The 25,379-nt window shown below is 45.5% G+C and overlaps 3 protein-coding genes across 8 annotated transcripts in view; 2 read left to right on the top strand and 1 right to left on the bottom strand.

Moving 5' to 3' along the window:
* Positions 1-11,188, top strand: part of kcnh7 (potassium channel, voltage gated eag related subfamily H, member 7) — a 42,118-nt gene extending 30,930 nt beyond the window's left edge. For 3 of the 5 annotated variants that reach the window (XM_057027178.1, XM_057027180.1, XM_057027181.1), the window contains 10 exons: positions 845-1,076; positions 1,163-1,330; positions 1,458-1,657; positions 3,128-3,380; positions 5,174-5,379; positions 5,790-5,862; positions 6,968-7,228; positions 7,784-7,952; positions 8,865-9,054; positions 9,278-11,188. In XM_057027178.1, the coding sequence (XP_056883158.1) occupies positions 845-1,076; positions 1,163-1,330; positions 1,458-1,657; positions 3,128-3,380; positions 5,174-5,379; positions 5,790-5,862; positions 6,968-7,228; positions 7,784-7,952; positions 8,865-9,054; positions 9,278-9,484 (1,959 nt within the window). In that variant the 3' untranslated portion in view covers positions 9,485-11,188. Of the gene's footprint in view, positions 1-844; positions 1,077-1,162; positions 1,331-1,457; positions 1,659-3,125; positions 3,381-5,173; positions 5,380-5,789; positions 5,863-6,967; positions 7,229-7,783; positions 7,953-8,864; positions 9,055-9,277 lie in introns of all 5 variants that reach the window. The other 2 variants (XM_057027182.1, XM_057027179.1) reach the window with 2 other exon arrangements.
* Positions 11,178-19,341, bottom strand: gca (grancalcin). Of its 2 annotated transcripts, XM_057027193.1 has the most exons (9): positions 19,193-19,341; positions 17,434-17,558; positions 14,949-15,206; positions 14,356-14,425; positions 13,564-13,607; positions 13,305-13,452; positions 12,590-12,703; positions 11,973-12,031; positions 11,178-11,809 (listed from the first exon to the last, which is right to left on the bottom strand). In XM_057027193.1, the coding sequence occupies exons 2-9, from the start codon at positions 17,434-17,436 to the stop codon at positions 11,783-11,785; spliced, it is 723 nt and encodes a 240-aa protein (XP_056883173.1). In that variant the 5' UTR covers positions 17,437-17,558; positions 19,193-19,341; the 3' UTR covers positions 11,178-11,782. The 2 variants fall into 2 exon arrangements, with proteins under 2 accessions (XP_056883173.1, XP_056883172.1); XM_057027192.1 differs by lacking the exons at positions 17,434-17,558; positions 19,193-19,341 and adding an exon at positions 15,986-16,146.
* LOC130522628 (dipeptidyl peptidase 4-like) lies at positions 18,859-24,936 on the top strand. Its single transcript, XM_057027188.1, has 25 exons — positions 18,859-19,166; positions 19,252-19,339; positions 19,632-19,727; positions 20,214-20,305; positions 20,417-20,491; positions 20,567-20,619; positions 20,759-20,828; positions 20,914-21,034; positions 21,104-21,258; positions 21,388-21,485; positions 21,595-21,724; positions 21,860-21,898; positions 22,047-22,145; positions 22,232-22,302; positions 22,387-22,440; positions 22,520-22,635; positions 22,726-22,878; positions 23,140-23,209; positions 23,297-23,491; positions 23,661-23,715; positions 23,894-23,993; positions 24,073-24,131; positions 24,217-24,289; positions 24,367-24,440; positions 24,536-24,936. Exons 1-25 carry the CDS (start codon positions 19,164-19,166, stop codon positions 24,626-24,628), a joined length of 2,232 nt encoding a protein of 743 aa, XP_056883168.1. The 5' UTR covers positions 18,859-19,163; the 3' UTR covers positions 24,629-24,936.
* Positions 24,937-25,379: the final 443 nt, after the last annotated feature.

The following is a 25,379-nucleotide window of genomic DNA, read 5'->3' on the forward strand; positions in this document are numbered from 1 at the left end:
GCTGATGCGCCGAGGTGATGCTCTCTGGATAATTTAGGACTCTGTTTCCACATATGATTCATTCACTGTTCTCTCAGCTGACAGGGAAAGGCCGTGCTGGCTGGGTGCGTAGCAGTGACTGATGGCAGTGATTTAGGGGTGAGATTGTGAGGACGAAGGCTGTTTAATGGACCTATCAGAAGCTGCTACCGCTCTCTTCCTTACTACGACAGAGATGCACTTTCCCCCCATGAATCATCTTCTTTTTTAAAAAGCAAAATACTGAAATAAAAACCATTTCTTGTGGTATATCCAAAGTCACATTACGAGAGGCCTTATAAGGTGAGAGGGGAGATGAGTGTTCAGGTTTAAACAGAAGTCTTGGTCTATGTTGTTTTGTGTTTCTATGTGAATTTTCCAAGTTCAGGTCATTTTCACCGCACTGTAATCTTGGGCCCGTCCACACTCTCATCTGTGAATTTGATCAAGCATTCCCGCACGCCGTGTGTTTACAAGTCTGACCTCAAGCAGATCGCAGTAATAGTTCTTGACCCCAGACTCGGAATGAAGACAAACGGCGTGTTCACTTGATTGTAGGTCACAGCAGAAGTCAGGCAGGTCCTTCCATGTGTTGGGAAACCCGTGTAGGCCGTCTCTGATGACTGCAGCGCTTTGTTCCAATTTATAAAGGAATTGTTGTTGCAAGAGGATGTAAGACACTGATACTTGTGGTTAAAATCTACATTCTCAGCAGCACGTGAATCATCACATTAAAGCATATTTGAATGAACGATCTAGACGTAAGCCGGGCTTTCACATGTTTCCGGGGGAATAATCCTTTGTTTCTCCCTTTTTCCCACTCCAGACCACCACTCTTATTGGCCTGTTAAAAACCGCCCGTCTCCTGCGGCTTGTGCGAGTGGCGCGGAAGCTCGACCGCTACTCGGAGTACGGCGCTGCTGTCCTGATGCTGCTCATGTGCATCTTTGCTCTCATTGCCCACTGGCTGGCGTGTATCTGGTATGCCATCGGCAACATGGAAATGAATTACCTGGAACATAACATCGGCTGGTTGGACAACCTGGGCCTCTCCATAGGTGACTTTCACTCACATTCATGGTTGTGTTAAACAGAGTGGAGCAGTGACCACACATTTTTGTTTTTTTCTTTTTTCCCCTTTCAGGGAAGAAATACAACTACAGCGACCCCAGCTCAGGCCCTTCCATCAAAGATAAGTATGTCACTGCGTTGTACTTCACCTTCAGCAGCCTGACCAGCGTGGGCTTTGGGAATGTCTCCCCCAACACCAACTCTGAGAAGATCTTCTCCATCTGTGTCATGCTAATTGGCTGTAAGAACTATACTCCTGCTGATATGACCATCTGTATATGCAGTATATAACGGATGTATATGTCCTGAGAAGCAAGATGGCTCTGACCTCTGAGGCTCATGGTTCCCCTCTGTGACCTCTCTCCCAGCTCTGATGTACGCCAGCATCTTTGGGAACGTGTCTGCTATCATCCAGAGGTTGTATTCAGGTACAGCTAGATACCACCTGCAGATGCTGCGAGTCAAAGAATTCATCCGCTTCCACCAAATCCCAAACCCGCTGAGGCAGAGGCTGGAAGAGTACTTCCAACACGCCTGGACGTACACCAACGGCATCGACATGAACATGGTACGAGAGGGACGTGGTGCTTCATTCGAAAACCTCCACGAGTGGTTGCCTTCTTCTTTTGCTGCTTCTTCCTGTGGCATCTGACCCACCTCTGCCCAATTTTAGGCCCCAACAAATTGCTCTACCCTCAGTCTGGCTATGTGGATACCACAGTGTTAGAGATACTGTGCAGTGTTCCGTCATAGCCACATGTATAATGAAAGCCACCGTTGCTGCTTGTGCGCTCAGCGACTGTGGCTTTCCTCCTCGTGATTCTGTTGATGGTACTTATATAAGTTTGTCTTTTCCATGTCTGCCTCATGTCAAATGGAATGATCCCACCACTCTGGTAAGAGCAGGAGGTACATGTGTTATCACACCTAATGTTGACTTGAATGTTCCTGAGTTCTAGCGTCTCATCTAGTTGTTTCCAATAGCCTAGATGTTCTCAGTTAGCATTAGCTTGAAAATGCAGCCGAGTTATCGTCCACACGTGCATGTTCTCGGAGGAGACGTCCCCTCTCTGTCTGATCTCCACATACATGAACACATGGTGTAAACTTTCCATGTCTGCATGCCAGTTACAGCAGAGAACACGCAAAGCATTGAGACTTTCCCACAGGCCACATTCATTTTTCCATTGCAGGTGGAGTTGCACGTGGCCTGCCTCGGCGTTTCTTTTTGCATGAAATCTGTGTATTCAAAAACAAGCTCGCGGTCTTCATCTGGTAGCAGAGACAGAGTGAATCACGGCTGTGAGAGTGGGTACAGCACAGGCTTGCCAGGCGCTGCCAGGTTTCCCTCCAACTGTGGGAGGCTTGGCTGCACGCTCCGTGGCAGCACCTGCACTTGCCAAATGTTGTTCAGTCTTTCCTTTCCCAATCTACTGTGGGTTTTTGTTCTGAGTGAACAAAAAGACTTCCTGAGCCAGAAAACACTACATTTCTTTTTGCACATTGCATTTAATGTGTGTACAAAGATAAGAAATGTGCTTTTATTTTCTTTGTTGTTACTGTCCCTTATGTCTTCAAAAGCCCTTGTCCTTGCCTTCTGGTATCTGTTAGTGTGTGAGTCTTTTGTGTCTCTAAGTGTTTGTATTTGAAGGGTAAGTTTATAAAGTCTATTTTCATGCCTCATAATGAATTGAATGGTAAATCCTCTACTTTCTTTTTATTGTATTGAAGTTGACCAAGTTGTGGGGCTTATTAACCAACCATAGTTTGTATTCTTTCACAAACAGAGATGAAATGAAATGCGGCGCCTCTGTTTCGAGTTTGTGCGTCTTGTCTCTCGTCCGCTGCTGTTACACGACTGAAAGGTTTTGAGATGAAGGAAAGAACACAAGTGGCAACTGTATCATAGTTCTAAGGAAATTTTCTCAATTGGATCGGCAACAAAATTCAACATGAACCCAGCCACGCGGGAGAGAATTCCACTTCCACGCGACCCCTGACTCCAATCCCTTTGCTTCGACCCGTGTTTCATATTTAGGTGCTGAAGGGTTTCCCAGAGTGCCTGCAAGCAGATATCTGCCTTCACCTCAACAAGAACCTGCTCCAGGGCTGCAAGGCCTTCCAAGGAGCCACTAAAGGCTGCCTGCGGGCCCTGGCCATGCGGTTCAAGACCACCCACGCACCCCCCGGAGACACTCTCGTCCACAGCGGAGACGTGCTGACCGTGCTCTACTTTGTCTCCCGTGGCTCCATTGAGATCCTCAAACATGACATCGTGGTGGCCATCCTGGGTGAGTCCTCACGCTGAGAAATGCTCTAAAAGTTGATGCTGGACCTGGTCCAGTTTAAATGCCCACTTCATCAGACATGTTGAACTTTATTGAGAAAGAGTTCAGCTAAGGATGACGGTTTGGGTGTGCTGTTACTGGCGTCCCTGTTGGGTGAACTATAATAACGTATTTCAGAGACATTTTGATTGCTGCTGCTGCTTCCTAGGATGAAGGGATGGGAGAACAGTGGGAGTTAAACAGTGGGAGTCAGAGTAACTAAGCATTTATTTTGACAAAAAAAGAAAACATGATTGGTTCCTAAAGTAGAAAGAAAGAGCTGAGTGGGCAGAGTAGGAGGGGAAAAAGGGATGAGAAGAGTGTGAAATAAAGAAACTCAGCTGTTAAATTTGATGCTCTCGCTGTAGAAATCGTCATTGTCCTTCCTTTTACACTTTAAAGGCCATTTTCATGCAGCCAGTAAAGTTTTGGAGGGAACGGGTGACACAATAGGGTCATTATGAGCGAGCAGCACGGCTGTGCAAGTTGTAGGTTACAAAACACACGGCACCTTTGCTCTGCCTCAGCAGAACTGCTGATTACTCCATTTTCCTTCTGCTGTGGCTATAAACCACTGTCTCGGTGCATTTTATTATACTTTGCATGGACAATTCTGGCCATTTATGGTTTTATTGGAGACAAGGTGAAACATTGATTTCATCCCTGTCAGAAGTGTAAATGGACCAAAATAATACCACAATTCTAGAACATCTTTGTATACAGTTACAACATGAATGCAACACCGTTTTTGCTGCCGTTTTTCACGAGCTGAACTCAGAGATCTAAGACCTTTAATTACATTTTCTTTTTTTAAATTTAGCCTCTCGGCAGCATGAAAGCATTTCCGACACAGATGGGGTTCGTCGCGATGCTTCGGCCGTCTGGCTTCACTATGCAACTTCCAAGTTTAGATGCAAACGAGTGAAAAGGGGCCACGTCCATTACTTATATTTGCAGCCAATTAATTAGAGTTCATTCAGAAAGTGTTTGGTTTGTAAAAAATCATAGAAGAAACAGTCAAACTACACTAATAAGTGAGCAATTCAAAGCCATGAGCTGTTCCATTTGTTGTGTTGCTCAAATGGGTCTCTTTAAGGTCTATGTGACCTTGATGTCACCTTGGCCAAAATGATAAAAGTTGGCACGCACAGGAAAAGCAACCACTGGAAATTATGTAGTTGGAGGAACAAACCACGGCTCCCCTGGTCTGTTACAGGTTTTGGGAGGTAGGTGCCGCGTCTCTACGGTGGTCGCTGATGATGCAATACCTACCTACCTACCCCCTCCCTAACTGCAGACGCAGAAGACTAAACTGGCCTTTAGGCTGGCCACAATATAAGGCCACTTAAATGTAGCACAGCCACAGATGTCGCAGGTTTTTGGGGGGGGGGCGTGCAGTTGCCGTTGGATTGACTGCTCACCTCTCTACCGTACCCATGACCTCCAGATCCAGCATCTCCGTCATCTGAGACCCCCCAACTGGACGGCTGCTGCAACCATCAGTTTGCGTGACCAAGGAATCTTTGCCCAAACTGACGGAGGTGTTGAGGTGTTCTATGCTCAGATAAATGGTTCCACAGCTGCAGGCACATTCGTGAACAATATTTGAGAGAATTGGGTCTTTTATGGATGTAGAAGAAGTCTTAGTTCTGAGTTCTGTTCATGAAAAGCAGTAACAAAAGGGTTGGGTTTATACTGCGTTTGTTCAGCCTTTTATGGGTACGAACAGCTCTCGCTAACGACGGCCTCTGTTTCAGGTAAGAACGACATTTTCGGTGAGATGATCCACCTGTTCGCCAAGCCCGGGAAGTCCTGCGCAGATGTGCGAGCGCTGAGCTACTGCGACCTCCACACCATTCAGAGGGAGGAGATTCTGGAGGTGCTGGACATGTATCCAGAATTTGCCGACCACTTCTTTACAAACCTGGAGTTGACGTTTGACCTCCGGGATGAAAATGCCAAGGTAAACATCCACCTCGTTGCCATGGTGTGTATAAAAAAAAAAAAGAAAAATCGATCTGGCTCTTGTTGGAGCAGGAAGGTTCTCAGAGATCGGCTCCCCGTCTCTGCTACATCATTTTCAATTTGATGAAAAGCTTTTTTGTAGCAGTGTGTCATTTTATCTGTGATGGGAACGAGCGGTCTGATTCTGACATTTTCTGGAAGTGAGAGCGTATTGGTGAGGGCGGGGGCGCCCACAGGCCCTGCTGATGGAGCTGTAATTGTGACAAATTGAATGTCAGATCTTTGGGACAAACCAGAGCTCCGACTGCTCCCGTGTTCACCAAGGCTCACGCAGAATGTTGCACTTCCAGGCTTTGATAGGAAACGGAACCTTTGTTCATATGTACGTTTGATCTGATGTGTTGACAGACAAGCAGCGAGGAATCCAGCTCAAACGTGGCGTGTCCAAAAAGAGTGTCCTACAAGAGGAGGTCTTCTACAGGTAGGCTGTGGTGATGGTGCAGCATCTTTTACTGCCCCCGCCCATCTGCACTCTTATTACAGAAACATTCCCTCGGACTTTAAAATTGCGCAATAACCAACTCGGCTTGATGAGTTTATGGAGCTTCACGTTAAAAAGCTGGAGGTTATTGCAAAGCAAACGATAATAAATACTGGTTAGTAAATTGCTCTGGAGACTCGGGTGGCGCATCTGTAGCGCCCCCCCCCCCGTCTGGCGATGATGGTGATAAACCTATTTTAAAGGAGACTGGTTATATTTAAGCTCAGAACAGTCAGTTTGCTAAAATCAAAAACCGCTTCCATCTGTTTGGAATGAAGGGCCCAAGAAGGTTTATTCTGCAGCCCTTTGTTTGTGTACTGCTGAGCTGTTGTGTGCAGAGATGGGATGGCACAGTGGTAATATAGGAGCTGTCTGTGTCACTTCAAACTGACGGTTTACAGCCCACATCACCTTTGTTATTAGAGAACGGGGCGAGTACAAGTCAGACCAGGTTACATCAGGAGAGAGTGCATGTTTTCATCATCCTATACCTCTGCATCAGATGCAGCCTCAGAGACACAGTACGAGTGTCCTAAATGAAACACCCACCCGTGTCCTGTGGGTCTCCTCAGATCACATGTCGGCACAGACTGTTTTGATGCGTTTAGTGTGCTGCTCACCATGGGAGCGGTTGTAATTTGACTTCAAGGAGCCGGCAGATTCAGAGCCAGCCTCTTCACAGCAGCACTCGGCAGTTTGGCTTCGAGTCAGGCAAATCTAATTGGTCGCCAAGGTTACAGGCCGTCTCCGTACGCTGTCACCATCTCCAAATGGAACACAAGCGGAGACGGGGGGGACACTTTAGATCAGTGCTCGGACCCTCCGCTGTGTAGAAATCCCGTTTATTTCCCTACCTTATGACTGTAAATACCTTCACATTGGATAATGATGCATTTTTAAAACAATAAATAATGCTGCTTGTCCTCAGATCAAACCTGAAAGCAAAACAGCCACTGCTGCCTCTTTGATAATGGGACAATGTTGGAGGGGGAGGACGCGGCGTTCCCCCAGCACAGTTCCTCATTATTACCATTTCTCCCATTAGGTTCCCCCAACAAGGAGCACATGGCCTACTGCAACACAACAACCTACGTGTCCCCGGAGAGGAGCCAGTCTGTCGAGGACAGGGAGGACGAGGGGGAGGAAGGCAGGGAGGATGAGGATGAGGACGAGGGGGAGGAACAGAGGCCCTTGTGTTCTGGCGTGCTGAGATTCCCAGTAGTGCGGGACCACGCCCTGGGAGTCCGGATGAGTGATGCTCCAGACGCACAGGCCCGAGATGATCCCCAGAACCAGTCGTACAAAGGTGAGCAGAACTTTCCTCTTTTTAAAGTGTGGCTCTAATGTAAAAGCAAACCCCTCTGAGTTTGAACTCTATCTGGATTAGACAACAATGGTTCCTGTACACCTGCTAACTTGGCTCTAGAGTTTTATCTCGCACTTGTAATTGGCTTTAAAATTTGATGTAACGCACACGAAGAGTCCGACGACCATCGAGCTGTCTGCGTCCCACTAAAACAAGGAGCTCGGAAAGCTGGTTTTCTCCGGCACTTATAATTCTTAATGGGAGTGAAACTAGACGACCCCTGTGCTGGCGCAGGAATCCCAGAACAGAAATATCCAAGAAAGCTTTCCAGGGAAGACTAGAGGAACAAAGCTGAACGATCATCCATCTTCCTGCTGTTAAAAATGCCGTGCTGTCACCTGACTCCAGTCGGTTTATATGACATACTGGGCCAACCCAGACGGGGCCCATAAGAACCTGACAGAAACCTGCGTACTGCCCCCTAGTGTTGAGGAGGACGTGTTGAAGTAGCTCAGACGAGCTGCACATTAACCTACCAACTACCCGTCTCTCCAGAGCCACGCACGGAGGAGTGGGCGCAGCCCCGTCCCAGTGGGGGTGCGGAAGATCCGGGCCAGCGGCAGAAGGCGGCGGCGGCGGCGGCTCGGGAGGACGACAGCGACACGGACCTGACCTACGGAGAGGTCGAGCAGAGGCTGGATCTGCTGCAGCAACACCTCAACAGGTACGAGCTGGCCATCAGTGGCTGTAGGCTACTGGATGCTCAGGTAGGTCTGTTACCACCTCCGTGCCCCCTCCCCTGGCAGGAAATCAGGTGGCGTAGTGAAGCTCTTTTATCACGTTCATTAACTCCTGACGGCGTGTTTACTCGGCACCGCTGCCTGCCAGAGGTCACACTGAGCCGATGCCAGTGCTCCTTTACACCCAAGTGTTTATTCCACTATGTTCCTCTGAAGAGCAGCGCTCCATCCTCAGAACATGAGTAATTACACAAGGCTTCGCTCTCCTCCGTCAGCCGCTCTGCCTGCAGTTGGCCGTAAGAGCGGCCTGGCGTGCTTCTCGCCCGGTACCGTGGTCCAGATGAGGGAGGCAGACAGTCTATTTATAGTTCAGCACAGAAGCGTTGCAGGCTGTTGTCGTCTGGTGATGGGCTTTTAGTGGCTACCTCGTTCCCAGCAGCAGGAACTACATGTAGCCGATGTAGCCTGTGCAGCCAGGTGGGGAATCTTCTGTGCTTGGTGCGCTCACACCCAGCGTGACTGTGTTGCCTCGAGATACAGTGCAGAGAACAAACGTCTCAGAACCACAAGCAGAGCCTGTGATGTAACCTGCTGCATTGAGCGCAGGCAGGAAGCCCCCCCCCCTCCCCATTCAGTTCCTTAAACTTAGAGTCTTTTAGCAAGGAAACCTTTATTTTCATCTGATGCTGTGGTTACACTTCAACATCCACCTTTTGAAATTAGTTTCATTAATAGAAGCTGGGCTCCTGTGTTCCGTCGCCCCCTGGTGTTTAGTATTAATACTAAACAGACATTCAGCAACAGCAAAACGCTCCTGTCAGACAGGTTTTTCTGCAGATGGTTACTCAGTCTGTCAAAATAAAACAAGTAAACCAACAGCAACCTCCTCTCCTCAGACTGGAGTCCCAGATGACTTCAGACATCCAAGCCATCCTGCAGCTCCTCCAGAGACAGACTGCAGCTGGACCCCCTGCCTACAGCACCATCACCTCCAGCCCAGACTACCAGACAGCAGCCCTCAGGGGCCAGTCTGAGGCTGCCCCCCTTCCTGATCTCAGCCTGGCCCCTGGGCAGCCCCATCCACAGGTTTGTGTCTGTCTCTCTCTCTAGCTGTCTCCATCTGTCTCTCCATGCCTGTCTCTCTGCACCTCCATCTGTCTGCTCACTTGCTCTTGCTCTCTCTATTCTGGGTTAAATAAAGTTCTAGTTACAGATTTCTTGCACATTTTCATCCATTTGTTTCAAGTCATTCAAATGTGCTGATTATTCTCAAAACGAGTGAACGAGCCTCTCTCCACCGTCTCCTCAGAGCCCCGAATCGGCCCTGAACAAATCCAAAGAAGCGTCCTCAGTCCCCGTCCACACAGAGACTCTTCCAGACCAGGACTCTGCAGACCAACAGCAGCCCTCGGGCTTCCCCTCTGGCCGGCAAGCCTCTGTACCCGACGTCCCCAGCACCTCAGGAATGTTGGGACTCCACAGGCCAGTTTCTGACCCGGGGCTTCCAGGAAAGTAGGTGGCCTCTGCACGCTTCCCACACCTAATGGAGGTCTTCTCAAGCTCGACTCAGGGTCTAAGAAAGAGACTGAATATGCAAAGGCAAACAAACTTTCTTCCATTCCTCTTTAGAAAAATGCCCCTCCCCCTATCAGATGTATGTTTATAAATTTATACGCTATATTCTAACACCCGTGTAGTCACCTACAGTGTACATATGTGGAAAAGAGCACTGCCACCAAACATGAAGCACCTGATGGGCACTTTCTAAAAGATGCATGCTTATGTTCACTTTCTTTACCAAGAGCATGATTTCCCCTCTCACACACACACACACACACACCACTGTAGCTCTCACCTATTGCCAATCACTCGCCCGCCTCACCACAGGGACTAAACCTCTTCTTCAGCATATTTTCTATCCACAGCTCCAAACTAGCAGCCAGACTCTCACAATAATGGCACAAAGGGATGAGAGCTGAGCTCCAGGTTACTGATGCACACTCGACGTTGTTTGAGAGCAATAATGATTAAACTGCCCAGTATCGCTAATATCACACAGCCTGCAGGACGCAGCATATCCCTGCTTTCATACAAACATGACTGCTTACCTAACTGGTCAGGGCAGCAAAATGAATGATTAGTACCCCTGCATAACGATTATAACAAGCAGCATGGAGGAGGAACAAATTTAATCCGACTTTCCTGGACAACCTCTCTTAGTCGCACGCACTAATGTTTCCTGGACAGGAAGTCACTCCCCAGGACAGACAGCTGGAGGGAATCGGCTCTAGGCAACAGGGTTTGGCCGCATGCTTTAGGTCTTCCGTTATGTGATAAATATATAACATGACTAGATAAAAAAAAAAAACACAGCTGAGGATAGAGCTCAGCTTTCAGTAGCCTTAGCTTTATACGCCTGCACTAGCCTTGACAGATGAGACAACCAACCTGCTTCTCCCCCTCACATGTACTCTACGCTTATAAAGTTGCCTGCATGACTCCTTTTCTAACTGGAATCTAACACAAGCTCATATATTGCATAGAGACTGACGTCACACGTCTCAAACAGCTGTGCGCGACATGAAGCCAGCACATTTCTAGAAATAACAGTTAGACATATTTTTCTAAAATAAAGTATTTTATTTGCTATTATTTTTCTATGTACCTTATTGGTTACGAAAACAAACGGCCTGATGGAGCGACTACTGCAGAAGACGACGAATGCAACGCATAGCCTCTCGATGTAGCAAGACGTCAGAGACACTTTAAAGGTTCTGAAGCACCGTCGGAGCCGGGTGGGTAGTTAGCGTGAAGCAGCTCGCGTTTCATACAATTTTAGGAGCCAAGAGGGCGGTTCAAGCATTTCCCGGGTGTTTCGTTTCTTTCTCAAGCATAGATGTAGAACAAAAGTTGCTAAAGCCTAACTCGTACAAGAGCGTGCGGAACCTTTAGTGGGATTTGCAAACTTTTGCACAGTTTAGAAGAAAAAAACAAAAAAAACTTGCTGTACTGGATAACAATGTCACTTTTGAAATCTTGTGCCGTTTCGTTCTTTTTATGCTTTTTTTAAATGTTTGCCACCGTATTTTATACAATGCAACACTTAACAGCTCATTTGAATGTTTACGTTCTTAAAGACATTTAAAGGAAATGTAAATAATCTGGGGAGGGAAAACCTCCCGTTGTAAAAAATTAATAAACAGAATGTATACTGATTAAAGTGTTTAATGTGAGTCACAATTTTTCTACAAAGTTTACACAAAATTCCAAATATCTGGTAAGATCAGTCCATTTGGTTTGTTGGTGAGTTAAAATCTGTTGGAGCTCTCTACTGAAATACACATGAATAAGTACAAGCGTTAACTAAACGGTTCAATGCAGTCGTCAAACCCTACATCTATATGATTAGTGAATACATTCAGAGATTATAATGGCACAATCGGTTAGATTCCACTGGCATTAAGGGCAGCTAAGAGATTGACTGATCTATGACTGACACTGATGTCTGAGTTAGCTTATTGACCATATTCAATGGCACAATTCAGTGGCCGATGCACCCGGGACTAAATTCTTTGTTTAACGGTAGCCGTCGTCTGTTACATGGTTACATACTGGATAATTATATATATGTGGAAGGTGCGTCCCTTTGTACACAAAGCATCACAAAAAGCATTACAAGCAATGAGTACTTTCCTGTGGCGGCGCCTCAGTTTAACACAGGGGCCTCACTTTGCAGTCCTGCAACACGGTCTTTCGCCACCCTCCGGTGGGTTGGGGTTAGCAGCCTGACCCTGTGGGGGGGATCTGGCGGCACTCAGATCGCCATTGTGCAGAGGATGAACTGTCCAGACAAAGAGAGGTCAGTTTAAAAAAGCAGAACCAAAACAGTTTGGTGCAGTTTACACATGTGTGCTTCCATATGTAGATCTAATGGTCCAAAGGTGCTTTGATCTAAACCCATGTGGCAGAGCGGGCAACGCTAAAAGGAACACAGCTGCTCTTACATCATCATACTGGAAGTTGACAGATCCCTGATGCATGGTGTCCCTCTGCCTGAAGTTTTCTGTGACAGAAGAGCAAAGATCAGCACCTCCGAGGGAGGGATGCAATGATATGAGAGCGGTGATATGGTTATGTTCACAGTATTGCATTCATTTAGCCAAGTTTGATTTTTGGAAAGACTGAATAAAATAACGGTGGGGGGGGTTTGGGTGGTGCCTTCTGCCGTGTTTTTAGAGGCCAGCGGCTGCAAACTGCCCGTGCACACCTGCGTCTGAGGGAGCGACGCTTGAGGATGTGGCACTGAGCAGCTCGCTCAAATCAGATCTGCCATTTAGACTCCATTACTGGGTCCGTAGCACAGCAAACAGTGCAAGTTTACAGTTAAATGAAGACAAATCCAAATAATTTAAGATGGAAAGAATTAATAATTCTAGTGTAGTTAAATTACCTTTAAGTTTGTATTCAAGATTTTAAAAACCTGTCCAACACATAGTGACAGAGCTCCAAATAAGTGTCACAAAGACATAAAAAACCCCACAATTAAACTAAAGCAACAGCAACTATTGGGGATTTTACCATCGTTAATCAGTGCATCCCTAATCTGGGGCGGCTGGATTACCTGTGAGAGATCGCAGTTTAACACAACAGGCCACATAATCATCGAAGTAGATTCTCCCTCCTCTGTTGTAGCGCTTGATGATGACGTTCAGAGCCGGAGGACTGACACGGTAGCCTGACGCAGCGGAGAAAAGAAGTCAATTCACTTCCATGAAGTAAGAAATAGCCAGATAAATGATCATTTCATTTGACAAACCAAATATTGATAATTGTGATATTTTGGGGAAAATACTGTACATGTTAGAGCAGTAAAATCATGTTACCACCATTTTCCAATCGTTATTTCCATCTAAGCGAGTCCTGGATAGCCAGTAACATTAGCATGAGAGTGGAGCTCTAGGCCAGGGGTGGGCACCGAGGGCCGTGTCCAAGCCAGACGTTCTGTCCTACAGGTAAATACGTTCACCTGGGGTTCCATTTACCTTGGTGAAAGCATTTCCTGCCTGGTAGGATGTAAATCCCGGCTTGAATTCAACCCTCGAGGAATGGATTTGACCTCCTCTGATGGGCAAGTCCAATCCACGAAGGCGGGAATCCAGCCAGGTTTTGCATCCTACCAGGGAGAAACCGCCTTCACCAAGGTAAATGGAACCCCAGGTGAAAGGGTTTACCTGTAGGACAGAAAGGCTGGCTTGGACACGGCCCTCGGTGCCCACCCCTGTTCTAGAAGGTCTAATTAACCAAAGCAATGAGCAGGTGTCACTGCTCCGTCTCACCCATGCTGTTAATTGCCTGGCTCATCTCATGAGGCTCCACCGTTCCGCTCCGGTCCTGGTCGAACATCATGAAGTTCTGCTTCCAGCCGTTCAGAGCTGCGAACAGCTCCTTGAACTCGTTGAAGCCCATCTTGCCCGTGTGGTCCCTCTGGTGGACGACTGGTTAAGGTTCAACAGTGGGAGAGTGCAGAGCGCCACAGGTTCAAGTGTGAACACGTGGGACAGCGTGAATGAGTGCACCAAAGCTTTTAATGGATACGTCTAGCATTGCAATCATGATCCTGCATGTCTCCAGGCTGAAGGCTGTGAAGAAGAGGAAGAAAAGATTAGTGGGGTTATTCAAGATGAAAATATCTGCACTGTTCTAACTTGCCACACCAGGGCCAGTTACTAACATCCTTTTCTCCACGCTGCTTTTACCACGGAGAGAATTCAGGGGGAATTTAGGGGGACAAAACAAGCCCCACGATCACGGCAGATCGCAACACCGAGTTCGACACCACAAAGATGCAACTGGTGAAAGTAAAGCGGAAGTGAAATAAATACATCTGTTCTGTGGAACTCCAGCAACCACAAAAGACCTCCCCTCCCCCGCCTCATTTATGCCAATAATTAAGAGCACGAAGGAAGAACCGAGGCTCTTTGCTTCACAACCAACCTGTCTGAGCTTCAACAGGACTGCACTTAAACATAAACCGTCTCCATCACCATCAGAACTCTTGATTCTCATTCAGTCAGATGACATTTTTCACTTCTCCCCCACTGGAATTTCCAACCACCTGTTGCACCAATGTTTGTTCCAACATCCTCTTTCTATAGAGGAAGTTTCTTTTGTTTCACCTTCAGTGCAACACACACCCGTACGTTGCAGATGAGGTCAATGGGCAATTCAAGTTCCAGGCTTAATTTAGGAGGTCTAACAATCGGCCCTTTGCAAACACATAATAACTACATTTGTAAACAATAAAGATGGAGCCGAGCCCGTCATTGATCCTGACAGACCCACGTAGTGGACGATGTTTACCTCAGGAGCGAGCGGCGGTGAACTTACGAGTGTAGCTGCCAGTGAAGCCAGACTGGGTCAGACACCTCTGGAGCTCTTCAGCATCCACCTCACCATCCTGCACAAAACAAGTCAGTCAGCCTGCGGGGCTCTCGGATGAATAACGGAGATCAGGCAGTTCAGTGGGGAGAGATGGAAAAGGCAATAAAGCCAACTGTCACACCAACTGAGTGAAAACCTGATTTTCAGCGGCAATAAAAAAAAAACTTTAAGACTGTATAAAAGCAATAGCAAGGGCAGATCATTATTTGGGCTGAGGAGCAATGCTGATGGGTGTTTTAGGTGTCCACACATGGACTATAGAGACCTTTTGTATCAGGAGGGCTGAGTAACTTCCAGATGAATGAGTCTGTCAGTGTGACCACTGTGACAGGAATTTTGTACACATGTTTGTACACTCTGACCTACATTTTTTCAAGCCATTGATCAAGTTCAAAATGAGGAACATGTAAATACTCTAACATTTCAGCACATTTTAAAAAAAAAAATCCATATGGCTCTTCTTTTGGGTGTGGGGGGGGGGGGGGCATGTGTCTGAGGCTTCATCCTGATTCACAAGAGCTCAGTTTAGTCAGACTAACCTGGCCTGCTATGGCTGTAAAGTAACCCCACATTGGGTCATTGGCAGCAGGAGCGGCAGTACCATAGGCACCTGGGTAACCGCCATAAGACCCATATCCCCCTTGGGGTGGAGCGCCTCCCATCGGTCCACCCATGGGTCCAGGCATGGGACCACCCATGGGACCTCCTGGCATCCCTTGAGGTGGCATCCCCGGCATGCCTGGCATACCTGGCGTGGGACCCCCTGGCATGGGACCCCCTGGCATGGGACCTCCATACTGCAACACAGTATAAATCATGGAATTAATACTTCAAACACCACCTCAAGGCAAGACTCTGTTCAGCCCTGCTGAGTCACGCCGACAGTGTCCAAGATTATCACATGGAACTTTGATACATCATAAACTGTCATTTGTCACAAACTACACCCGTAAAACAAAGACCGCCTTTAAACACAGGGATGAATACAAACGATGTATAGATATATTTCGTTTGACACTTTTCATGAAGTGAATAAACAAATGTAAAATGTTATGTTACGTTGGTTTTCTATCAGTATTAATTAAGGCCATTTTACCAATTAGCTGCCTGTTGTTGCCAGAAAAGAAACCAACCCGAACCTTGAGTTAATGAGGGACACCTGGGTTCGTTTGGCCGTTCACGTCAACCACGTCTTTGTTATTTTCTTCTAATAAATGGAACCAACGAACAAAATTGTATTTGTCTAATCTGGAATAATTTAACGGTCTCTCTAATCGACTTTTTAAACTCCCGGACGGCAAAGAGAAATCGTTTTTGAACTCAACCATAATCCCGGAAGACCGAGCATATGTCGATTCCCCAATAAAGTAGGCGGCGACATTTGGTTTTATTTCAAATACAACTAAACCATTCAAGAATGGTTGAGTATGAAAGTATGCAGTATGAAAAATAAAGACATTTATACAAATAGGAGGCGACTATTATCACGTTCAACCTTTGAACACGCGAGCTTTTGCAGCTAACATGACTAGCTCGTCTGACACTGTAAAAAAGCAGTTACATAAAATGTACTCACGCCACCGTAGCCGGGATAAGCCATTTGATAGAAGACAATAAACTGGAACAACAACAAAAAAATAACAACCTAAAATATCTCTAAAGAGGATTGACGCGGAACGCCGTGTTCAACGATTGTGACTTCCGATTAGCTCCAACAGCCTCTACGTAATTTCCGGGCGCCCGAAGATGCCGGAACCGATTTGATTGATTGCACAGCGGACAAATGATGGAGGAGTAGTAAAAGAAGACCCGCCCATCTCTTGTCACCCCGCTCTTGTGTGAGGCATTTACAGACTCCGTAAATATTTTCAGGATGAAATTTTTTTTAAAAAAGTCAACTTATAGAAATACAAAAGCGAATCACTTAAAAAATACTGTTAGTGAAATACCTTTAACATTTGCTCAAATGTATTGTTTTAGCTAAGCTTTACTAATAAAACATTTTTTAAACTCTATTTTCCAGACCGTAAATTAACCTCTCACTAAAAAATGTCCTTGCGTACTGTTCCCGTGATGATCGTGAATGTCCTGACATCCTGTGAACTTAAAACTGAGTAATTCAATGTTTTTATCATTACTAGATTAAAATTATACTGTTCTACAACTTGTCTCTGTCGTTCTTCGCTTGACTTATTTCTGTGGCCTTTTCTTCTTTTTTAAGAAAATGTTTGGCTCCTGCAAACATATCACTTAACACTAGATGGCGTTTAGGGCGTTTGCCTTTATCTTTTTCTATAGGTGGAGGAACCTCAGGGAACCATCAGGAAATGTTAATACTACCAAAGGCTAGTGTTAGTGGAACGTTCTGGGAACCAATAATTGTTAGAAGAGCGCACAGTCAACTTGTAAACATAGGCAGCATCGTGTTTTGCTTGTATATTAATATACAGAAATGACGGACGTAGAGAATATACAGTGCCCAAATTAGAAACAAATCTAGGCTGCTATCGGTTTCGATTTCTTCTCAGTCATCTGCTTTATTTATGTAACAGAAAAAGATGACACAGCTATTTCACAATTAGCGAGACTATGAGGTATTGAACTGTTACTATAAGTAAATAAGTGATAAAGGAAGCCAGTGGTGAATTCAGAGAATGCTTCGAGTTCCTGTGGAAAATTGTTCTTGCTCAATGCTCAAACCATCTGGACTGGGAGGGGCTGATTTTCTGGCCACAGAGTTAATGAAGCATTCAAGTGGAGTGACATTTTAGTGAAATACACACTGTTGGAGGAGTTAATCATTAGAGCAAAATTACTGGCAGATATGGAAGCAAACACGTTCAATATGTGTGATGTAGAAGTAAGACACGTGACAAGATGACATGACCTGTTTACATTTGAATACCATTGCTCAGCATCTGTTTTGTAATCTCTACATATTGGTTTGAGTTTGGAAGAGTTTTCAGAGCGCATGTACTCAATGAGGAGAGTGCAGCCATTTCAGACAAACTTCACTGACCTCGCCATTTCTATCTCCAGTGATTTCCTGTCAGCTGTCCAATGATTTCCCAACTTGAATGCCTCTACTTCTCAAGCCAAGAACACACTCTGCTGAAATGCAAGCCTGCGGTCCAGGTCCATGTTTATTTCTGCAAATAAACACAGGAGAGTTTAACAGAGGAGAATTACAAAAGAGGTTTGGCTCCTCACTAGTTTACATTATTATGCAACAAAACTATTGATCTGCATTTTTGAAGAGAAGAGACAAAAATATACCCATTAATGTCATTTAATGAAAGGCCAAACCCCAAATTCTTTGTCATTTCAGCAGTATCTTGGTTTTACATTAGTTTAAATGAACTTCTAGAATTGTGCTGAGCAGTTTCTCTCAAGCATTTAATAAAATCCTGACTACAAAATGATAATAATCATTGATTCCTCTTTATTTCCTTGAACATAATAATAATAATTAATATTTTTTAAAAATGTAGACCCAGAAAGACTGTATATACACCTCTCTATATATATGCCTCTATATATGCACCTAAAAACCCTTCGGTGTACAGAACATCCCTTACCCAATAAGAAGAGAGGTGTTCAAAGTGACACTATAACTGATGATAGTGTCAGAAACACATAGAAGTGATGCTCTTCAAACAAACCAGGCCAGATAAGCGGAAACATCTCCTGCGTGTTTATTTGCTGCGGATGTCCGGAGGGAGGGTAACAAGTGCGGAATATGATGACTCTTCTCCATAAAGGCACAGTCTTGTATTTGTTAAGCTTTTAACAGGCTTTTTACTGTGACTGCTTAGCACTTATTGTATGAACAAACAGAAAAAACTTCAACAGTCACTGCAACACGGAGTGACATTGATTTGATCTTTAGGCAAAGTAAATGCTAAAGTCAGCACACTGACACTCAAACTTGTTTGTTTTGTTCAGTGTCCAAGTTGTGTCAGTGCTTGTATTCTTTGTATTGTTTTTGTGTTTGTATGATAGGGTCATGGCGTAAATCTGATCTACTAAATGATTGTTCTGTTTCCCCGGATGGTCAGAGTTTCCTTGGCTGGCTGTACTTTTTTTTTTAACAGATACACAGATTTGCCAACAATGTGACACAAGGTGTTTATGTAAAAACACTCATTCTGCACAAAAAGGGGCATTGCAGCTGTTTCATTTGTGCACAGCACTATTTGCATCTCTCGCAGATTGAAACCCATGTAAACTGCTCTCTTATCGCAGCCTCCCACCAGGGGCGACTCAGACCCTCTGTCCTCAACTCTCTCCTTTCTGGAGAGCACAAAAACTAGTTTAACAATTTGCAACAAGTTAAACAGCTTTATCTTGAAATGATGCACTGAAAAACATAAATCATTAACTTCTGTTAACGGACTTTTTGGTTTGGTTTTACTTTTAGGAACATTTCTGCGTGTAATCCTCTACATCTGCGGGTGCTGGGGTTGAAACACTACCATAAGGAGGACCTTCACTGTCGTGTTAAAGTATGAATGAATGTCTGTAAATAAAGCAGCCAGCAGGCACTACGCTGGAAACAGCTGGAGCAGCACTCAATGTGTGAGACGAACTTTACTCCGCCGGACAATTATTGTCCCACCTTTGAAACTTAGATAATAGAGAACTGCCAAACCGCTGTCTTCACAACTTTGGTGGAGTCGGCGCCGGCGGCTGGGTCGAAGTTGCTGCACTGCTGAAGAACTTTGGTTACGCACTTCGGATACGCGCAGAAAACAATGGTTTGTGGGGGCTTGTTTGCGCTTACCTGCCGGCGTCACTTTGGGTGCAGGGTCTTCAACTTTTGGCACTTCTCATCTCGGGCAGGTGTCCATTGCGAAGGTGCTCCTGGGGGTATTCGGGGTTGCTGTGGTCGTTGTGCTGATAACGGTACCTACGGTGATATTTTTGAACGGTGAGTCAGTTATTCCCTTCAAATTCCCTTCATTCTTCTCTCTTTCAAAGATGAAGGCGTCCGGAAAGACGAGGACGCACGCGTCATTGCGCACGATCGGCTGATAACGTCCATTTTAATCGAATATTTTTGGTTATGTGGTGTATTTGCTGCATTACATAACAATCTCACACGACTGACTTTTCCAGTTACACGCGCTGCCCGGCGTGTCATCATATGTTCAAGATGACCCCATCACCGCCCTTTACTCCTTTGACAGATTGCACGTTTCCTTGCGTTTCGTGTGTTTCAGAGGACAAGAGCGTGGACAGCGGGACATATTTTAGGCTGCAGGACGTCTTCAACGCCTCCCTGAAGCCGACGTCCTACAGCCTGAAGTGGATATCAGGTCAGAGTGAAACCCTAACAGGGCAGGATGTTGCTTGATCTTCAAGATGCACCGAGAAACTCCTCTGCATTCTGCGTCACTACTCTCTCACTTTTATTGAAACCCCAATGCTGCTCATAGATATGTAGGGGGATGATTTAATAATGTAATAACCACACAAAACACATGGCAGGGGTTTGATAAGGTGCAGATGGGCCAAAAATAAATAAATAAATAAATAAAAACAGGGCTCTGCAAGCCCAGGAAATGATTCCACCTTCTCCAGTTAACCTGTGATGATTACTCTAAACCTGAAGGACAAGTCGTAAGGTAAACAGTCAACAGAATTAGACCAACTGCAGATTTTAATTGTATCCAGGCTCTTTGGCACCACAGTGTGTGTAAAGCGAGCTGTTGGTACGTGAGCCCACGGGTGTGGCAGTTCCACTTTAGCATTGAGATAATGTTGCCAGATCTCACAGATGCTTTTCTCATCCTTCTCCACAGATTTCGAGTATCTGAGGAAATCCCAGGGTTCTGTCTTCTTGCACAATGTTCTTGCCAAGAATTCCACAGAGTTCCTGAGCAAAGACAAGTTTGTAAGGTTTCATTCAGTAATATGGAGCACGAGCTCAGCCTGAAGACAACAAAAGCTCCCAAATCGGTGTGGCTGTGGGTGACAGATTTGCTTCCCCCCCCACCCCCCACAGGGAGAAAAAGAGGCCGATGACTACCAGCTGTCTGCTGATCGCAGATATGTGGCATTCATGAGCAACTATTCCAAGGTACTTTCTTTTCACTTTCATGCAAAAGATTCTGCCACCGTGTCCTGTAACGTTTCGATTGTTGTCCCTCATTAGCTGTGGAGGCATTCTTTCACGGCTACATACTCACTTTACGACAGAGAATCCAAGTAAGTGCCGCTGCTTTCCTCATTTTTGTGCCTCAAAGTTGCTTTTAGTCACCTACAACCTACAAACTCTGCGTTTGGATTTTGCAAAGAAAAGGAGATGTGTTTGCCTTTAACCTTGAACTCTGTACCTTTGCTTTAGCAAATTCCTCATGCCAGACATTCCTGATGAAGTCCAGTACTTTGCTTGGGCCCCGGTGGGGAACAAAATGGTAAAACCTGGACTGAGAACCGATCTGGTACCAAACGATCTTTGAGGCGGCGATTCCAGATGACAGCCTCTCACTCTGTTTTCAGGCATTTGTGTGGAATAACGATGTGTATGTTAAGAGCAGTCCTACAGCTCCACCACAACAGGTCACCGACACAGGCATGGAAAACCTGATTTTTAATGGGGTCCCAGACTGGGTGTATGAAGGTGAGTGGAGTATTGTGGTGTAAAAGCTGTCAACATCAGCATTTACCTTCACACCTGCCCTCCTTCCAGAGGAGATGTTCTCATCGGGCCAGGGGTTCTGGTGGTCACCTGGAGGGAAGCATGTGGCTTACATTGAGTCCAATGACACCGAGGTCCATCACATCGAGTACACCTGGTTTGGGGAGTCCCAGTACCCCACCACTGTTTCCATTCCCTATCCGAAGGTAGAACATCCAGTCACTGGTTACTTGACCGTGACAAGCGTGCATTTCTATTGTTTTATTAGTTTTTATCACGGCTATAATGAGTGGTGTAATTTGTATTATCTGATGTATTTTCCTGTTTATGTGCAGCCGGGCACTCCCAATCCTGTTGTAAAACTCTTCATTGTGGATACTGATAACACAACGCGTGTTTCTGAGGTTGTTGTTCCAGCCCCATTCCGCTTGAGGTAACGAAGCAGCTTCTGTTAATATGTTTTATCAGCTTCTATCCGGGCGCCGTAGATGGAAACCAGGCACACAGTAGGAAATTCCATCGCTCTTTATTCTCACTCTCAGTGAACACTACTTGGCTTCTGTCACCTGGGTGACGGATGAGCGCATCGCTGTTCAGTGGCTGAAGAGAGTACAACAACACCTCATCCTACAGATCTACAGCTTTGATGGATCCCACTGGAATCCTGCTGAGGTGAAATCATGTGGTTATTGAGGCACCAGCAGCTGCTACCTGTGAACCTTCTTTAGCCACGTGCACGCTTACACAAGAACTGCTACGCCATCATAAGGATTAACGTAAACCAAAAAGTATCTGTTTCTTTTTCAGCATCTGGAAGTTAACAGTCAAAGTGGGTGGATTGGGCGGGTGAGTATGGCACATTCTCTAAGTCCTTATAGACACGTGTTAATGTAAAGAGAGCTTACAAAATGACTGCAGTGAGGCACAGAAACGCCATTTCACACGCCGCTTTATTTCCTCTTCACATCTTGTGTAACCAAACCCACGTCCACAGTTCTCTCCAGCGGAACCAGTCTTCGTCCCAGGCGGGGAGAGCTATTACCTTGTGATGAGTGACTCCTCTGGGTACAAACACCTCCATCACGTGGTCAATGTGGGTTTATTCACCGGGACAGCAGTGTGTATCCACCGCTCTGACACACACACACACGCATGATCTGTGCTGGCTTGTCCCTGCAGGGCACGGCTACACCCGTGACCTCTGGACCGTGGGAGGTCGTCGACATCCTAAAAGTAACCGAGGACAGCGTGTAAGCTAATAGCTCACCTTCATGAAGAGCAAATGAACGCATTTCTTTACTAATTCATTACTACTGTACAACCTCATTCTGCAGCTATTATTCAAGTAACGAAGATGGTGACAGGCCAGGGGGAAGGAACGTTTACAAGTGAGGCTGTCGCTCGAATGTTTAGCCTTTAAATCTGAAAGAGCACGAACGTGATCGTGTCTGTGCTCACACGCCTCAGGTTGTCCAAAGACTTGAAAAAGACCTGTCTCACCTGCTCAGTAAATGAGGAAAGATGTCAGTATAACTCGGCCCTGCTCAGCCACAATGCCTCCTTCTACCTCCTGAGCTGCAGAGGTCAGTCCCTGACATCTCTGCTTCATTTCTCTTCACACAGCACATTAAAATTAAGAACTGTCCTCATTTGTCTTCCATTGTACACGACAGGTCCCGGAATACCTTACTATTCTCTCGTGAATACTATTGATAATGGAGGTGAACCTGATCTTGTTTTGGAGAACAACGACAGGTTCAGCAGCCTAATAGCTGGTATTGAAATGCCCACAGTATTGAGGGACACCTTCGATCTTCACGGATACAGTAAGTAGACGTTTTTATAAGCCGAACCCACGACAGAAGATATTCCATAGTTATTTACATTAGCTTCTGCTGATACTGGGCCAGCACACCAATGATGTCAGAGCTAAACTAGCCATTCCCTTTAGCATATGGTCCACAATGTGGTTGCCAAGGGAGCGGTCATATCCCACTATAGCAGACAAAGAACATGAAACATTCTCTTTCTGTATCTTTCCACCATTAAAACATGTTTCTATCTACATCTGTCTCTGTTCCTGACAGAACTGTGGTACAAGTTGGTTCTACCTCCTGGATTTGATAAGTCCAAGAAGTATCCTTTACTCATAGATGTGTACGTTATTTGAAATCATCCATCCAGTAAAAATATTCTGTTTTTTTTAAACTGTGCATAAATACTTTGATGAATTTGGTCCTGCAGATATGGCGGGCCGTGCAGTCAGGAGGTACATTTCGTATACCAGGTGAGCTGGGCCACCTACCTCGCCAGCACTGAGAAAATCATTGTTGCCAGCTTCGATGGAAGGGGAAGCGGTTACCAAGGCGACAAGTTAATGCACTCCATCTACAAACGTCTGGGAACCTATGAGGTGGAAGATCAGATAGCAGCAGCCAGGTAAGTAAAGTGACAACGGGTTAGTTCAGTCAACAGCACCCAGAACAGCTTGACAGAACCGGTTCTGGCTACTTTGTGCCTGGAAAGTCCTGGAAACCTTGACAGGAAATGCCTTTCAGCATCACTGAGTGGTTTGGAAGGACCTTGACTGAGTTCTTTTTGTGTTTAGGAAATTTATCGAGCTGGGCTTCGTCGACAAAGACAGAGTTGCTATCTGGGGCTGGGTACGTTGTTAAGAACCAGAGGGAAGAGTGAAAGCACACAAAATTCCTGTCACGTGTGGTATTTTGTTGCTGGAAGTGCAGTAAATGTCTGAAACAAGTTAATATTTAACCCCACTGTCAGTGCAATTGGTCTTTACTCAAAGGTTAGGGACACTAAAGCCCTGCGTGTGTCTCACAGTCTTATGGCGGCTACGTGACGTCAATGGCATTAGGGTCTGGAAGCGGAGTCTTCACGTGTGGAATGGCAGTCGCACCCGTCTCTAAATGGGTCTATTATGGTAATTTCCACCATCTTCATTGCAAGAATGTTTCTAGGTCTAATGTAGTGTGTGTGTAATTATGGGGCCTTTATTGCAGATAGCATCTACACAGAGCGCTACATGATGGAGCCTTCGGAGAACTCTCTCGGCTACAGCGTAAGTTTCACACCTGTAGAGAAGCTGCTTGTCTTTTGCCTGGGTAAAACCTATTTCGGCGACTCTAAACACAAATTGTGTGCAGAACTCCACAGTGACGGAGAGGGCCAAGAATTTCCATTCAGTCAAGTATCTCTTAGTACACGGAACAGCCGATGGTGAGTTTTCTAACGTGGGCCAACAGTAACAGTATTTCAACGTTGCGTTATTAAACGTTTTCCCAACTGTTTCGTAGATAATGTGCACTTCCAACAAGCAGCTGAGATCTCCGAGGCACTGGTGGAGGAGCAGGTGGACTTTGAAGCGATGGTAAGACGTCTGTAAAATCGCTTTTTACAGTTTGATCTGATAAGACAGTACATGTGCGTGAAGATGCACTCCTATTTTTACCCTTCTGCCGTCAGTGGTACACAGACAAGGATCATGCGCTGTCCGACTCTGCTTATCAACACGTCTACACCCACATGACTCACTTCCTACTGAGGTGCTTTGCATGAGAGCCGCTCTGGAGTCCTACGAAGGCAAAGGCTTTGGAAAGGAAATGCACGGCTTCAAATGTCCGAACATCATCTGTGGGAGAGCGGGCGCGTCGCTCTGCGTCTGCCAGAGAACTTTTCAGTTTTTACATGAAAGAATGTATGTCATAATGTGAAGATTCAAGCAAATGTGATTTAGACTACCGGTACTTGTGACGCAACTGTACATAATTATGCTTTCTGACAAAGTGTGTCCCTGATTTTGTGTGTTGAAGATTTGACATGATGATGGCTTTGTAAAATAAAATATCTGAATTTATTATTTGAAATGAGTCCCTTATTATTGTTATGTGTAGTGGTGATAATGCTCAATCATCCTGCCTAAAAGGTTAGCTCGTTGCTAATGATTAGCGAAAGCAATGTAGCTTTTTTCTGCAATTTGTTAATCATTTAACTTTGTCACTACTATTAAAAAATGACTTGAAAGTAATTGATTTTTATAATTATACATAATAATGGAAATAACAGAAACAAGAAAACAGCTTATTGATGGAAATTATATGAAAATAATTGTTATTTTTGGATATGTGAACATGCCAATATTAGAGTTTCTGGTAGTTGTTTGCTCCGACTGCATTAGTCCTGCACCAACACAACTGATCTGAGACCCAGGTAAAAGGGTGAAAATTAAACACTGCCAATTTTTCCCACTGTCTAAACGTCATCAGAAAGAATCCTTCAATAGTCCCTTGCAGTGCTGCACGGCCCCCGG

Source organism: Takifugu flavidus, chromosome 3 (assembly GCF_003711565.1).
Source record: "Takifugu flavidus isolate HTHZ2018 chromosome 3, ASM371156v2, whole genome shotgun sequence".
NCBI lineage: Eukaryota > Metazoa > Chordata > Actinopteri > Tetraodontiformes > Tetraodontidae > Takifugu > Takifugu flavidus.

Coding starts and splice junctions, on each gene's coding strand:
- LOC130522628 (XM_057027188.1), top strand. Junction 20,620..20,758: donor CTTTACGACAGAGAATCCAA/GTAAGTGCCGCT, acceptor CCTTTGCTTTAG/CAAATTCCTCATGCCAGACA. Junction 21,899..22,046: donor AAAGTGGGTGGATTGGGCGG/GTGAGTATGGCA, acceptor CCACGTCCACAG/TTCTCTCCAGCGGAACCAGT.
- gca (XM_057027192.1), bottom strand. CDS start 16,009: ATGGCTTATCCCGGCTACGGTGGC. Junction 14,426..14,948: donor TTACAGCCATAGCAGGCCAG/GTTAGTCTGACT, acceptor TGTTTTGTGCAG/GATGGTGAGGTGGATGCTGA. Junction 12,032..12,589: donor TAAACTGCGATCTCTCACAG/GTAATCCAGCCG, acceptor CTTCTGTCACAG/AAAACTTCAGGCAGAGGGAC.